This window comes from Pseudorasbora parva, chromosome 12, assembly GCF_024679245.1.
Source record: "Pseudorasbora parva isolate DD20220531a chromosome 12, ASM2467924v1, whole genome shotgun sequence".
In the NCBI taxonomy this organism is placed as follows: Eukaryota; Metazoa; Chordata; class Actinopteri; order Cypriniformes; family Gobionidae; genus Pseudorasbora; species Pseudorasbora parva.
Window position 1 is genome coordinate 45024857 of NC_090183.1, and position 17264 is coordinate 45042120.

Sequence of the window (17264 nt, forward strand, 5' to 3'; positions counted from 1 at the left end):
TCGTTAGTTCATATTAAATTAACTACAGTTAAAAAAATGCAAATTTATTGTCAAGAGTTACTGAATCTTTCCATGTGTTTTTCAATGACTGGATCAGTTTTTATACATCCTTGTTCAATTTACTGAGATTTGAAACCCACATGATGAATGATAACTCAGTGATTTTGCTCAAATTGCAGATTGGATGCATCTCCTGTCGCCTATTTCAGCTGGGAAATACACCCTTAATAGTGTGCTAGGTCTCTCTGACCCCTACCAAGGTCAAACCAAACAACTTAAAACGATTTCGATTTTCACAAAGATAATGTAATAATGACAAGAGTTGATTAGCATTATCATCTATGATTGCAAAGATGTGTTTTCTGTTCACAACACTCACAAAAAGCAGGCTAATGATAATAATCTGCTAGTACTATGGAAGTCTTCGAAGCATCTTGGGGTACTAAACACCACGGTATATTTCAAAATATCATAGTATTACCATACGATATCATCGCTGTACCACGGTCTCACCACAGTACTGTTCTTTATAAGAGAAATACACCTAGATAATCTGAATAAGGTCCGTTTTACCAGAGCGATCGCAGTGCACTTGATAGTGTGCTTCTGCTGTCCTCTAGTGGCCTTATAGAGTGCATGATTGCAGACAGTTTGTGTTCCTTTTCTCTCTCAGTGACTTAATGGACAGCACATCCAACAAAACCGCAATCTTACCTTTATATAAAGCTTGCAGTGCTGCAAAATATTCCTCAAATGTTGTTTCTTTTTTACCCCCTCCGTTTTCTGCAATTAGCTCGCTTTCCTTCGCAGATGCATTTCATACTGGAACAGAAACTTTGCTCAGAATATATCAAAGGCCTCATCTCATTAAAAAAAACAAAAACAATAGCATTTAAACTACATCACAGGCCGAACTATGATTTTCTAGTGAGATCAGGTGGTATTAGTGGGCGGAGCATTTGGACAAAATTGGCATATACCTGAGTACAAGTGGTGCAAGTTGAGTTTCCCAGAAAAGACAGACTGTACATTTTAAATACGTATATCTAGTATGAGCTCCTAAAATTGGAATAAAAGCCACAGAACATTAATTCGATTTTTGGTTTCACTGATTTTTAACAAGTTATGCATGCAATGCATTTGCAAAGTTATGTTTGCTAAATTGTGATATTTTTGCCATGATCTGTTTTTCATCTTGTTTCTTGCGTGCATTTATTCATCTATAGTTGCTTTTACACTTCTAAGGTGGTGTCAAACAGCTGATTTTCAGTTGCATTTCTTTCGCATAATTATAACCAATGACTACAGACTAACAAAAATAAACCTGATTTGACCTGTTCTCCCTCAAAGACACTGGTATTTCCATCAGGAAATGTAAGTCTAGTATCTACTAAGGTAAAATCACAGCAACCAGTAATGGCTTTTCTGTTTTAGTATTTTAAATTTGTAAGTTGAATAATTCTTAAACCTGCATGCATAACAATAGCAAAAAACAAAAGCATATAACAACATGCAATCATAAAAGAAAACAAGAAAAGATGTAAACCTATATTGATGTGACAATAGTTTATTCCATATAGATTTCAATGATTTATTTGATTTTTGATTGATATTAATTAGGTAGATCATTTGCATTCTCAAAGTATGTTTGAACATTCGATCAACAAACACTCAAAATAAACTGCATTCTTCATTCTCTTGTAAACTTTAGCGAGCAAAGCACATAGTCATTTGGCATACACTTCGTCAAGTACATTTCCCAGACAGCAACCGTGTCGGCCCAGATCCGGACCACATCTGGAACATGTGGATTGCCATTTATAAAACTTTCTGTAGATTTCATCCTAAACGAACACACAAACTTTTTCAGATTTATAAAACCATGCGTATGAAAAATTCTCTTTATTAACCCAGATTGTGCGTAAATGCATCTCCAACCCGTCTCCTCCCCGAAATATCCACATATGGAGCTGACAACGCCTAGTTTTACTATACATCTGCATTTCATTTGCATATGCATAATCACCCACATATGTTTAACGGTACAAGACATTGAGATATAAAATATGGATAACAGTTTACAATAAGTTTCATTAGTTAACATTAGTTAACTACATTAGTCAACATGAGTAATAATGAACTGCACTTATAAAGCATTTATTTACCTTTGTTAGCATTTACTAATGCATTATTAAAATCTTGTTAGTTAATGCACTATGAACTAACCTGCACAGCTGAATTTTTATTAACTAACTTTAACAAAGATGAACTAACACAGTACCAAATGAGCTGCTCTGGGTTAGTTTATGTTAGTTAATACATTAACTACATTAACTAACTAATAAAACCGTATTGTAAAATGTTACCAAAATATGAGATATGGATGGGGTAAAAAATCGTTCAGGAGCCTATCCTTGCCTTGTTTTTGAATAAATACATCAAAATAGTATGAAATATATATCAGAAAAAGGTTTTCTCCATTTTTTCTACTGACCAAATAGTATGTTTAATTGCTTTATATTTTTAATGTAATCAGATAGGCTTTATTGCACATTATTGATCATTATTCGAGTGAAAGTATTATCATACGCCGAGCAATCCTCGCTGAAGTTAAAACATTAAAACACAGCACGCCACAGGAAAAGGGTTCAAAAGCATTGCATATTCTAGCGAATATTTCTATTTACTAAAATATCAATAATTGTTGTAACTTCTGGATAATGAGTTCATGTAATTTAAGTGAGAATGGCATATTTAATCTAAATGTGTATATCAGAGTTTAAAGGTCCATTCACACTGAATTCACGCATTGGCTTTAAATGTGTCCGTCTGGTGTGTGTTTTCTGTTTTACGACTGTGGCACTGAATGTTTACATTGTGACTCAACTGCAAACACATCTGCTCCGGATCGATCGGTTCCCTGAAGTGTGTGTTAGTCTCTGAAGGAGCTCCTCAAATCGTCCAACGGACATTGGGAAGTGAGCGCAGAACCGGCTATGATAAAGTTTTACAAGGATTAGTCCTCTCCTTCAGACTCTCAGTTCTTTTAAGACTGGATGCACCCAAAACCTTTTCTGCCTTTTCTGGACGAGGAAGTGTCCATGTTTTCTCAGCTGTCACTGCAAATGTTGGAGCTCTAAAATGTCCAGGACGTCACAAATTCGCAGTGCCGGCTGCTGTGAATGGTTTAGACGCAAATATTCGCTTTTTCGTTATGCGTCCGGTGTGGAGGGGCCTTAAAGGGTTAGTTCACCCAAAAATGAAATGTCTGTCATTAACTCCTCCCCCTAATGTCGTTCCACACCCGTAAGACCTCCGTTCATCTTCACACACAGTTTAAGATATTTTATATTTAGTCTGAGAGCGTATGCAAGTGTATGCACACTATACTGTCCATGTCCAGAAAGGGAATAAAAACATCATCACAGTAGTCCATATGTGACATCAGTGGGTTAATTAGAGTCTCTTGAAGCATCCAAAATACATTTGGGTCCAAAAATAACAAAAACTACGACTTTATTCAGCATCGTCTTCTCTTCCGGGTTTGTTTTCAATCCTCAAATAAAGATTCAAACGGTTATGAATCAGCGAATTGATTCATTATTCGGATCGCCAATGTCACGTGATTTCAGCAGTTTGGCACCCGATCCAAATTTTATAAATCATAACTTATGCGTAGGAAGTGTCGTAGACCTCTTCCAGGGCCTGTTTTGTGCATTCGCAATGGTTATAAATGAGGCTCCAGATGTGGGCCGACACCATGTTGCTGTCTGGGTTGTTAAATCAGTCACTCTGGAAAGCCAAGTTGCATTCGTTAACCCAGCTAACTTCATGTGACCCGCCCTGAGCTTTAAAGCGTTAGTTCACCTAAAAATGTAAATTCTGTCACTAATTCCTCCTGTGGTTGGCCAGCCATCAGACCTCCGCTCATCTTCACACACAGATGAAGATATTAGTGTTGAAATCCGATGGCTCAGAAAGGCCTTCATTGACACCAATGTCATTTCCTCTCTCAAGACCCATAAAGGCACTAAAGACGTCGTTACAAAGCCCATCTCACTACAGCGGCTCTACAATCATTTATGAAGAGATGAGAATAGTTTTTGTATGCAAAAAAATGAAATAACGACTTATATAGTGATGTCCGATTTCAAAACACGTCTTCCTGAAGCTTCGGAGCCGTTATGAATCAGTGAATCGATTCATGAATCGCTTTTCAAACTGCTGAAGTCATGTGACTTTGGCGATCCGAATCATGAATCGATTCACTGATTCATAACCGTTCGAAGCTTCAGGAAGACGTGTGTTGAAATCAGCCATCACTATACAAGTCATTATTTTGTTGTTTTTTTTGCGCACAAAAACTTCTCGTGTCTTCATAAATGACTGTAGAGCCGCTGTAGTGAGATGGGCTTTGTAACTACGTCTTTAGTGCCTTTATGGGTCTTGAGAGAGGAAATGACATTGGTGTCAATGAAGGCCTTTCTGAGCCATCGGATTTCAACACTAATATCTTCATCTGTGTGTGAAGATGAGCGGAGGTCTGACGGCTGGCCAACCACAGGAGGAATTAATGACAGAATTTACATTTTTGGGTGAACTAACCCTTTTAACACTACAGTCTCTAGTCTAATGTCTGTTATGTGAAAGTCTCTCCAGGCACTGGTTTCTGACACTGTTCTCCTCCCCAGCCTGGGAAACATTGGCACCTAAACTTGTCCGTGAATCCTCTCGCCTCATCTCCAGCCGTCCTCAGCCTCCTCTGAGCTACATAAGACGGACCTGCGGTAATGGGAGCGGGCCGCCCTGCTCTGGGAATGATGGTCCATTCAGCCGGGTCCAGATGCAGATGGGCCGAGCCGCTCCAGTCCTTTCTGACACATCGGCCCTGGGACGAGCACACGGTCCGGCTGCAGAGAAATGCGGCCTCGGTCACATTCACGATATAATGGCCAAGAGTCCCATCCAGGTATTGCTGAACCTCTTCACAGGCTGTCTGCACAGAAGGAATATGGAGAGGATGCAGTTAGTGATTACACCGGCACGTCATCCTAAATAAACCCTTCTCCGGCGCGACAATTTCAATCTTTCAAATATATATACTCTTGTGTAATCGACGCCCCATCCTAAATGAACCCGTCTTTTGCGTGATACCCAGAAATTTCAAATATTCCTATCTAATATGATTTCTGACCTGTAAGGTTGCCAGAATAATAATCATAGACGGTGTGTTAATAGACCAGAGGAGAACTGAGTCTGGTTTCTCCCAAGGTTTATTTTTCTCCATCATGCCCTGATGGAGTTTCGGTTCCTTTGGTCGCCTTTGGCTTGGCTTGCTCAGTTGGGGACACTAATTATAAATCTAAGTTATTCAACTAAATATACAAATAAAATGAATTTATTAGGTCATATTTAACTACTTAGCTCTATGATAAATTAAAATAAGCTAATAACATCACTGTTTTCTCCAGAACAACAGTACAGTCAAATCTAATTTTGTTGCAGTATTGTCCTGTTTGACACTGTGAAGCTGCTTTGACACAATCGTCATTGTAAAAGCGCGATATAAAAATGTTTTTTTTTAAAGTGTTATCCCAGGAACTTTTTCCTCCAGACCTGCCACAGTCTAAAGTATCGTGAACATTAGTCCAGTGACGTAGGACTACACACGGCTTTCCAGTTCTGCTGGATTTCGTCCTTCGCATACAAGCTTAATAAAGCCTGAACCTCGTCGTCGGTCCATCGGTCGTAACTTCATTGTTGATTCGAATAGCAAACGACTCTTTACTGCACGCACCACATCAGACTTTTAAAAACTGTGGTTGAAATAAAATGCTGAGTTGAGTCAGCCAATCAAAATGCTGCATGAGCTCAACCAATCAGCCCCCCAGTCCCACCACGTGAGCAGGAAATATTTACCCAGATCTTCATTTAGTTTATTTCGTTACATTAACTTCATTAACACACCGAGTACAATCCCAAAGTCCCTAGTTCCTGGGGAAAGTTCCCGCGGTGGAAACGAGGCTTAAGTGAGTCTTAAAAATAAAGGATCTTGGCATTGATGATTCCATAAAGAACCTTTCAAATGCACTAAAGATTATTTAAAGTAGAAAAAGGTTCTTCAGATTATTAAGACAAACGTTATTTTAAGAACTTTTCACTGAAAGCTTCTTTCGAGAACCAAAAAATTTTTTTTCTATGGCACCACTGTGAAAATCTCTTATGGAAACTTTATTTTTGAGAGTGTACCTTGAGCTCTAGCTTATCAACATCAATAATTTAGGTTAAAAATTAGATGAATTCTTAGGTATGGTTATTTTCCATTATTTCACTAGTTTCTTCTCATAGGATAAAGACACGCAGTCTCATGAATAATTATGAGACACTAATGAGTCATCGCCGTACTATAGTATGAGAAAACGTCACCGCCGATGACGGACATGAAGACGAATTTAAAACCGGAAGTTGAAAATAGAGCAAAACGATTTAAAATTAACTAGTTTTCTCCCACATTCAAAACTAACAGATGGTAACATTGACTTCCATGATGTTCAACACACACACTTCTGTTAAAATCTCAGAATATTTGTTTTAGAGTTTCATGACCCTTTAAAGTAACTAATAATTATATATAATTTATTAATTCAATAATTCAATTCAAAAGGTATGTTTAATTATTGAATTTAAATTATATAAATTAATCATTTATATCATTAATATTTTCTATATAATTTATATTCAGTTCATATTTACATAATAATTATAAAACAACAAGCAAACAAAATGCTGTTTAAAATTGTTTTAGATGAAGTAAAGCATGTTACAACATAGAATGTCAACTTCACAAAATCATTTAATGTTTGACTACTGAAAATACAAGTGAATATGGATACTGTTAAAGGGTTACTTCAGCGATTAGCATATGGCTTTGTATCAGTAGAAACCCAGGAGTATATTCAAATGATTGTGCTTTCCCCCCTCATATCCCCCTGAGACAAGAGATTTATGCATTTTATTTCTGGAAAAATTCCTCCTATGATGCAAATTGGCGATATTTGCATCATAGGAGGAATGTTTGCCCAAAGGCTAAAGACTACAGCCAGCAGAGGGAGCCATTTCCGCATGTTTTGAATTCGCTCATGGGGATGGAGATCACACTCACAGCTCAGCTCAGCTACAGGCACTCATTTAAACGGAGCTATGGTGAGCAATGTAAGTCTTCTAACTTCTCAAATTAATTTCTATGAAAGTTAAGCTTGCAAAGGCATGAACTGAAACGCGCCAGACTGAACTCGTGTTGTGAATGTATGCCGCGAGTGTAGTCGTGATTACCTCAGCTCTCATCACTCCTGCAGTTAGTGCTCAGTGCTGTGATACTCGCACGGTGACTCACTCATTATATCGAACACACACGTTCAGTTTTTAATTGTAGTGTCTTCTGTCTTCTCTAACTCAGTCACAGTAATCAAGTTGGTGGCTTTGGGAGTGGCCTCACAGGGCAGCGAAGCATTCTGGGAATTGTAGTCTTTCATCCCCATGGGACAAAAATACATTTTCTGTCTTTTCTCAGTCTAGAAGACACCAAATTAAAAAATAATTTCACATTTCTACTGCATTGATGACCCAGTTTAAATACAGATTCATCTTCCCAGCGCTGAAGTACCCCTTTAATTACCGCTTGACATGAATGCTTGCGTATGGCTCTCATGAGGTTATATAATACGAGTGAAGAGGGCAAGTCAAGTGTGACGGCACCTGTACAGCAGAATCTACACCGGTCCCAAAAGGGGCGTTTCACAGCGATTAGCCATTTTTGGTTCCGCGAAAGAACTTTATAAATAGATTTTTTTCTTTAGCAGAAAACCTCTGGGTCATGTTTGCATTTTCTTCTGTCACTGGCTGTAATTCAAATCTTGAAATCAGGATTCGGCTTAAAGGGATAGTTCACCTTAAAATAAAAATTCATTATTTACTCATGCTGATGTCGTTTCAAACCCATAAGACTTTTATTCATCTTCAGAACACAAATGAAGATCTTTTTGATGAAATCTAAGAGCTTCATCTAATGCCGATTTCACAATGCCCGATTTTAGCCCTGATTTTAACTCCACTGACAGGTTTTGCGAAATCGCCAACAAATTCCTGAAATAATAAGCAAATCGGTGCTTGTGCACGTGAGTGACAATCACACAGTTTGAATGATCAAAGACGCGATCAGAGATAATCAACGATGAGTCGCCTTTGGCTTTTGGCTTGCTTAGTTGGGGACACTTAAACTTAAACTATATTAACGATATACCTGCATTAACACTATATGATAACTAAACTGAGCTGATAACATTACCGTTTTCTCCAGAGCGGCTGTACTGCCGAATCAAAATCTGTTGCATTATTTTCCTGTTAACACTGTGAAGCTGCTTTTAAACAATTAGACTTGTAAAAAGCGCTATATAAATAAAGATGACTTGACTATACTTGACCTGTCAGAAATTCTAAATCCTAAAAAAAACCTACAGCCAATGAGAGAGCAAGATACAGAGCAGCGGGAGGTTCAGGGCGGAGATATAGACCAGAATATCAGTATTTTATTAGATATATTTACAATTATATTACACAAACATTTGCTTACAACAGCTGCACATTGCAAAATCTATTTGCAGAACACGATCCTTGCTCCCTGTGTCTCCCCAACCATTTCCTCCGCCATTATCGTTTTTCTTTTTCTCCTTTTCGCTGCAAATCAGCGCACAGACATTTTGGATCGCAATGTTTCTGCAGTCTATATGACGCACGTGTGATCTCGCGTTGTTTCCTTGTCACTTCTCGTGTGTGTTTGATTGTGAAACGTAGTTCTCATTGAGCCCATGTTAAAATGCCCAACTTTACAGCAGAATAAAACATGTTTATAGTCTAGTACAAATTGTGGTTTTGGCCTATACGGCTAATTTTGACCTCCATGACGACTGTGAGGGGGTGAATTTTTTTTTATAACTCATGCGGTTACATTATATAAAGCCTTAAAGTTCTGCATAATTAAGGGCGTGGTTACTTTGAGTGACAGGTGGATAGCCATTTAGCCGCTGTCTGTTAGTCATCGCCTCATCTAAGCTCCGCCCACGTCCCGCCTTTTTGCCCATTTTCTGTTATCCGGGAGTGATGCGCTGCCAAGATGGCGACGGCCAGCTCGACTCTACTTTACGCTTCAGAACGGCTCTTCAGAATCCTACGGGTGACGTCAGGGACGCTACCTCCATATTTTTTTACAGTCTATGGTGTGAACACAGCAGTGACTGAACGCTGGCCCAGATAGTCATGCAGTGTGAAGACAGCAGTGATTCGACGAGTTTGCAAATCATGCAGTCTAACCTCTGAGCTAAATCTAAGAGTGGTAATTGCGTAGCTTGTCAATGGAGAGACAGAAATCTCTCCCATTAAAAATATCTTCATTTGTGTTCAAAAAATGAATGAGTTTTGGAACGACGTGAGGGTGAGGAATTAATGACAGAATTTTAATATTTAGGTGAACTATCCCTTTTAATCATTCCCACCTTCGTTTTGGAGTAGTTTCCATCGCCCCACAGCACAATACCAGAAGCTCCCAGAGCGACGCTCTCACCAATAGTGTGCACTAAGTCCTCCTGAAAACACAAACCAATGACATATAAACATCAATTACGTCTTTTAACCCTTTAAAGGAAGTGTATGTAAGATTGTGGCCAAAACTGGTACTGCAATCACTTTCAAATGACTGTAGAGCGGTGTATCCCCCTCCCCCTCCCCCTGACTCGAGGTTGCCAGATTGGCTGCAGGATCAGCAGAACGTTTCTAGATCTGCAGCTGTGGTAACTAGAGCAGATCTGGCAACCCAAACACTACTGACTTCGTGATTGGTCGGTAGGTGGAGGGCGGAGCTTCAACACGTCAACATCAGTTGAGGGCTGCAACAACAACTTTCTTGTCAGTGATAGAAGTATTTGAAATTAACATGATTTCTTAATGTTTAGTATCAGGACCATTTTAAGATGAATTGAAATACATTTCTTACATACAGTTCCTTTAATTTTATTGGTAGATCAACGTTATCTGTGCTGACCTGTGAGAGGAACACCATTGAGTAAGTGTAGGCGATCCTGGCGTAGGGGAAGACAGGCGGTGGTTGGTGTGAGCTCTGTTCTCTCACCCTCATGGCCTCCAGAATTCGATGCCGGCTGTACATTAGGATATCCTGACCGCGGCCCCGGAGCCCCAGATCCAGATAGATATCAGGATACAAGGCCGAGCTGACGTTCCACAGCCAGGCCAGTTTATCGTTCCTCTTCATCTCCAGAGCCGGACACTCACCCGTATACGTCCCGTTCTTCTTGTACTGATAATTATAGCAACCGGGGAAGCCGTAAAACCCCCATAATCCTCCAGGACGCTCTCTCCGGCCCAGTTTTAAAGTCTCCTCCATAAAGGCCCGCGAAGCATCCTCGAATTCCCGCACAGCTTCCGTTTCTATCTGACCTGGATTCCAGTTAGGATGTTTGGCTTTCACTAAGGATTTGGAGCCCTTCCAGTACACTGCTTTAGTGTCCCAGTTACGTTCCCACAGCGGCCTCCACTTTTCCCAATCGACGACAGCCAGCCCATGAAAGTCACGATTTGGGATGTCAGCCCGCAGGTCGCCATAGGCCTTCCAAAGGTGCTGTTTTAGGCTGCCGTTCTGAGGAACACCTCCATACACTGGTTTACTGTAACGGGCATAGTAAGGATACTCTCCCAACTTATCCGAGTAGAAAATGGTGATGTTGTCGCCCATAAAGGCCTGGTCGCGGTTGTGCACGATGTCAAAGACGCTCAAGTCCAGCTCGACCCCAAATTGAGACGTGCAACGCTCTGTCGGCGCGTTCCACACGGAAAAAAACGGGAGATGTGTGAGAAGAGAAGAGGGACGGCCGAAAACAGACGAGATGCCAAACACCAGCAGAAGACACGTTCGACGTCCAATCTCGCCCATCCCTGGAGAAGGTGACACGCTGGACCTGCAGTGACGGGAACGTGGGACATTTAGCATCCAGCTCCACAACTGATGTTACATGAGCGGAGGCAATTTAAATGGAAATGAAGCCGAGCTACAGTCTAATTTTAAAAGGTAATTTCAATGATGAGAGGCAATTTTTTTGAACAAAGATATACTTTATCCTGAACAACTCATTATCCATAATAATCATCCACTTCAGGAAACACTACACTGAGAGAGTGTGTGTGTGTGTGTGTGTGTGTGTGTGTGTGTGTGTGTGTGTGTGTGTGTGTGTGTGTGTGTGTGTGTGTGTGTGTGTGTGTGTGTGTGTGTGTGTGTGTGTGTGTGTGTGTGTGTGTGTGTGTGTGTAGACCTTTCCACTGAAACAGGACCTTTAATGTACATGATTTTTCACTTCACCGGGAAACAGAGGCAGGCACGATGAAATAGTAACTATAAAAATTACTTACTAAATAAAAATTATTGGCATTATTCTTTAATATCTTGGGCGCATTATGGTAATACCGTGGTGTGTGATATGTGAATATTACATTTGTGTTGATACTACGGTTCAGTAAAAGGAAATACTATGGTATTTATATTATTTATAAACACACACACATATATACACCAATCAGGCATAACATTATGAGCACTGACAGGTGAAGTGAATAACACTGATGATCTCTTCATCTCCTGTTAGTGGGTGGGATATATTAGGCAGCAAGTGAACATTTTGTCCTCAGAGTTGACGTGTGTGAAGCAGGAGAAATGGGCAAGCGTAAGGATTTGAGTGAGTTTGACAAGGGCCAGATTGTGACGGCTAGACGACTGGGTCAGAGCATCTCCAAAACTGCAGCTCTTGTGGGCTGTTCCCGGCCTGCAGTGGTCAGTATCTATCAAAAGTGCTCCAAGGAAGGAACAGTGGAGAACCGGCCACAGGGTCATGGGCGGCCAAGGCTCATTGATGCACGTGGGGAGCAAAGGCTGGCCCGTGGGGTCCGATCAAACAGACGAGCTACTGGAGCTCAAACTGCTCCAGAAGTTAATGCTGGCTCTGATAGAAAGCTGTCAGAATACACAGAGCAGCTCAGTTTGTTGCGTATGGGGCGGCATAGCAGGGACCAAAAGTGGGACCAACAGAATATTAGGAAGGTGATCTTAATGTTATGCCTGATCGGTGTGTGTGTGTGTGTGTGTGTGTGTGTGTGTGTGTGTGTGTGTGTGTGTGCGTGCGCGCGCGTGTGCATGTATGTATGTATGTATATATATATATATATATATATATATATATATATATATATATATATATATATATATATATATATATATATATATATATATATATATAAATATATATATATATATATATATATATATATATATATATATATATACATACATACACACACACACAAATAAAAAAACAAGACAATACATAAAATAAACAACAACAAAATAAAGAATAGTTTATATAATTTCATTTAACATCAAAAAATATTCTTACAAAACCAAAAGTACAGTTTTACCACCATCTTTTTACATGTATTTTAGTATCATTGTACATTTAGTATCGCCATTAGTACTAATGTTAACATGTCCATTAAAGTTAAAGCACATTACCACGGCATGTTTATGTTAGTGCTGGTTACCATGGTGACTTACACAAAACTTTAAGTTAAATACATGCAATGTTAAATACATTGGCGAGCTCTAACAAGCTAGACGTTTATATTAATTAGAAGAATGATCGTGACAGATTTTGTTCATATTTCTGGGAACAGAACTAAAAAGAGGAACCATGACTTTGCGCAAGACAACGTCAAACACAGATAAAGTACATTCGGAAGCTGTTTATATGTAGAAAGGCACGCGTTCATATAATCTGGACATAAATAGTACTTACTTATTCAGTAAATCTTTATGAAGAATTACTCACGAAATATGAATGGTTCCAGCTTCACTCGTGACTGTCTCTTGTTTTAAGTCTCCAATCGGGAACGGAGGGCGGAGTCTGAGGAGGAGCGTAGGGCACGTTCACACAGGACGAGCTGACGTACAACGTAGATTTTAATGTGAACCTGGCTACAAAACCAATCATAATGGTCAATTTTATGACACTGAGGTTTAGACAACATCTGAAAGCTGAATAAATAAGCTTTCCGATTATGTAGATGGTTTGTTAGGATAGGACAATTGGGCTGGGCCGAAATACTAATCCTATTGGAAATTTTATGTAATGGAATTTCACTTTGTCCTGTGATATTTTTATTATTACTCTTTATTCAAATAAATAAATAATTACTTTTTAGAGTGTGTGAGAGAGAGAGAGAGAGAGAGAGAGAGAGAGAGAGAGAGAGAGAGAGAGAGAGAGAGAGAGAGAGAGAGAGAGAGAGAGAGAGAGAGAGAGAGAGAGAGAGAGAGAGAGAGAGAGAGAGAGAGAGAGAGAATCGTTTAGGACAAGACATAAATATCCTATAAGACAATTTGTAACGGAATCCACTTCCAAAATATGACAGAATTTCTACATGAAACCCTGTACAAATTTCTTATAGGAATCCTTTAGGATTTTTTGACAAGGGTATTTACAAATCTGGAATCTGAGGGTCCAAATTAAGTCCTATAGGCTAGCAATGCATATTACTACTAATAATAAATTGTTGATATATTTACAGTAGGAAAACCTTTATGGAGCATGATCTCAATATCATAATGATTTTGCATGAAAGAAAAAAGTGATCATTTTGACCAATACAATGTATTGTTGGCTATTGCCACAGATACCCGTGAGACAAAGGACCAGGGTCAGACCAATACAAAATGTTTAAAAGCTTTAGTACTTTCTAGGTTATTTTATCACATAACATAGGCCTTTTTTAGGACTTATTCCATTTTAATGTGTTTTAAAGGATTTGAAACAAAATTTAAGGCTCAAACAAATGCTGCAATAATAACAAGAACATGATTACAATATCCCAGCAATACTCATATATGGTTGTCATTCAGTGCCATAGTAAATATCAAAACATCCGTCACTACGGTACCACTATAGTACTTTTTAAACTCTATTATAAAGGTTGTCGCCTTCCGTGTAGATTTGACAGCATTTCAAAAAGATGGCTTAAATTCTCAAAAACAAGGAAGCGATTTTGTCTGTTATCAGTTAATCTGTTATCTTAATACTCAGAAGACTAAAAAAAACCTTCCTTTATATATGCAAAGAGCTCGAAATAACAAATGAGGAACCAACATCAGCCTTGTGGGTAACAGCATAAAACTCTACAGCTGCATCTGAAATCATTTCTACAGTGATTAAAGATTAACACACACCATATTTCATATTGCTTCCTATTGCATGGAAAATGTCTATTTTGAGTAAACGTGCACGGAGTTAAAAGCAACAAATATAACTTTGAGGTTTGCAAACCCTATAATTTGGGCTGGTCCTTGTGTTGAGCAGATTCAAGAGTTTTACTTCTTCTCTAGAAAGTTCCACTTACTGAGAAACACTGACAAGCTTTAAAACGTCTTTAAAATGAATGCACAATGTTACCAGTCAAGAAAAGTTTTAATCAAAAGCATAAATCATTTTGATCAAATATAATACTGTTACTCTGTACATCACAAGTTCAAAAAAAAATCTACTTCACAATAATCTCACAATTCAAAGATTTAATGCAAATGCTTCTCTCACAGTCCAGTGCTTGTGCCTTTTTCACATGAACATGACCGATGCTGAACAAAGAAAAAGGTGTGCATAAATGCTGATTAGGCAATAGTTAAATTAGTCCATGAAAGAGGATGCAATCCAAAGCTGCAAAAATATATTAATAACAGGATATAAATAACTGTCAGTTCAAGAGTAGCATCTATATTTATTTTAAGGGTTTTTGCGTTTATAGAAACGAACGGGAAATAGGGTTGTGATCAGGAAATGACATACGAGATAGATTCAGACTCTAGCATAAGCATCGTTACACGACGTGTACACAATTTCAGCATTAGTAGTCTCATCTTAACAATTAATACAAGTGGTTCACTCAACTCGTGAACTATAGTCCAAGTCTTCTTATAGGGAAAGTTCAGCCAAAAAGGAAAATTCTTTAATTAATTACTCACCTTGTAGCGTAACACCAGAATGAACCTCATTGGTTCTCGAGAAGCTCAATCGTGCTGCGTAACACCATAATGAACCTCATTGGTTCTCGAGAAGCTCAATGGTGATGCGTAACACCAGAATGAACCTCATTGGTTCTTGAGAAGCTCAATGGTGATGCGTAACACCAGAATGAGCCTCATTGGTTCTCGAGAAGCTCAATCGTGCTGCGTAACACCATAATGAACCTCATTGGTTCTCGAGAAGCTCAATCGTGCTGCGTAACACCATAATGAACCTCATTGGTTCTCGAGAAGCTCAATCGTGCTGCGTAACACCAGAATGAACCTCATTGGTTCTCGAGAAGCTCAAACGTGATGCGTAACACCAGAATGAACCTCATTGGCTCTCGAGAAGCTCAATCGTGATGCGTAACACCAGAATGAACCTCATTGGTTCTCGAGAAGCTCAAACGTGATGCGTAACACCAGAATGAGCCTCATTGGTTCTCGAGAAGCTCAGTCGTGATGCGTAACACCAGAATGAACCTCATTGGCTCTCGAGAAGCTCAATCGTGATGCGTAACACCAGAATGAACCTCATTGGTTCTCGAGAAGCTCAAACGTGATGCGTAACACCAGAATGAACCTCATTGGTTCTCGAGAAGCTCAAACGTGATGCGTAACACCAGAATGAACCTCATTGGCTCTCGAGAAGCTCAATCGTGATGCGTAACACCAGAATGAACCTCATTGGTTCTTGAGAAGCTCAAACGTGATGCGTAACACCAGAATGAACCTCATTGGTTCTCGAGAAGCTCAGTCGTGATGCGTAACACCAGAATGAACCTCATTGGTTCTCGATTGTTCAATCGTGCTCCGTAACACCAGAATGAACCTCATTGGTTCTTCAGAAGCTCAATCGTGATGCGTAACACCAGAATGGACCTCATTGGTTCTCGAGAGGCTCAAACGTGATGCGTAACACCAGAATGGACCTCATTGGTTCTCGATTGTTCAATCGTGCTCCGTAACACCTGAATGAACCTCATTGGTTCTTCAGAAGCTCAATCGTGATGCGTAACACCAGAATGGACCTCATTGGTTCTCGAGAAGCTCAAACGTGATGCGTAACACCAGAATGAACCTCATTGGTTCTCGAGAAGCTCAATCGTGATGCGTAACACCAGAATGAACCTCATTGGCTCTCGAGAAGCTCAATCGTGATGCGTAACACCAGAATGAACCTCATTGGTTCTCGAGAAGCTCAAACGTGATGCGTAACACCAGAATGAACCTCATTGGTTCTCGAGAAGCTCAATCGTGATGCGTAACACCAGAATGAACCTCATTGGTTCTCGAGAAGCTCAATCGTGATGCGTAACACCAGAATGAACCTCATTGGTTCTTGAGAAGCTCAAACGTGATGCGTAACACCAGAATGGACCTCATTGGTTCTCGAGAAGCTCAAACGTGATGCGTAACACCAGAATGAACCTCATTGGTTCTCGAGAAGCTCAAACGTGATGCGTAACACCAGAATGAACCTCATTGGTTCTCGAGAAGCTCAAACGTTTTGCGTAACACCAGAATGAACCTCATTGGTTCTCGAGAAGCTCAAACATGATGCGTAACACCAGAATGAACCTCATTGGTTCTCGAGAAGCTCAGTCGTGATGCGTAACACCAGAATGAACCTCATTGGTTCTCGATTGTTCAATCGTGCTCCGTAACACCAGAATGAACCTCATTGGTTCTTCAGAAGCTCAATCGTGATGCGTAACACCAGAATGGACCTCATTGGTTCTCGAGAGGCTCAAACGTGATGCGTAACACCAGAATGGACCTCATTGGTTCTCGATTGTTCAATCGTGCTCCGTAACACCTGAATGAACCTCATTGGTTCTTCAGAAGCTCAATCGTGATGCGTAACACCAGAATGGACCTCATTGGTTCTCGAGAAGCTCAAACGTGATGCGTAACACCAGAATGAACCTCATTGGTTCTCGAGAAGCTCAATCGTGATGCGTAACACCAGAATGAACCTCATTGGTTCTCGAGAAGCTCAAACGTGATGCGTAACACCAGAATGAACCTCATTGGTTCTCGAGAAGCTCAAACGTGATGCGTAACACCAGAATGAACCTCATTGGTTCTCGAGAAGCTC

The 17264-nt window shown here is 39.8% G+C and overlaps 1 protein-coding gene across 2 annotated transcripts; it reads right to left on the reverse strand.

Annotated features, from left to right (window-relative positions):
* Positions 1–4533: 4533 nt before the first annotated feature.
* hyal1 (hyaluronidase 1) lies at positions 4534–13006 on the reverse strand. 2 transcript variants are annotated; one of them, XM_067458562.1, is made up of 4 exons: positions 12909–13006; positions 10094–11024; positions 9549–9638; positions 4534–4996 (listed from the first exon to the last, which is right to left on the reverse strand). In XM_067458562.1, the coding sequence occupies exons 2-4, from the start codon at positions 10997–10999 to the stop codon at positions 4640–4642; spliced, it is 1353 nt and encodes a 450-aa protein (XP_067314663.1). In that variant the 5' UTR covers positions 11000–11024; positions 12909–13006; the 3' UTR covers positions 4534–4639. The 2 variants fall into 2 exon arrangements, with proteins under 2 accessions (XP_067314663.1, XP_067314664.1); XM_067458563.1 differs by having other exon boundaries at positions 12942–12995.
* Positions 13007–17264: the final 4258 nt, after the last annotated feature.

Excerpts from the sequence above, each read along its gene's own strand:
- hyal1 (XM_067458562.1), bottom strand. The coding sequence starts at position 10,999 with ATGGGCGAGATTGGACGTCGAACGTGTCTTCTGCTGGTGTTTGGCATC. Across the intron at positions 9,639-10,093 it reads CAATGGTGTTCCTCTCACAG|GAGGACTTAGTGCACACTAT; the intron begins GTCAGCACAGAT and ends TTGTGTTTTCAG. Across the intron at positions 4,997-9,548 it reads GAAACTACTCCAAAACGAAG|ACAGCCTGTGAAGAGGTTCA; the intron begins GTGGGAATGATT and ends CCTTCTGTGCAG.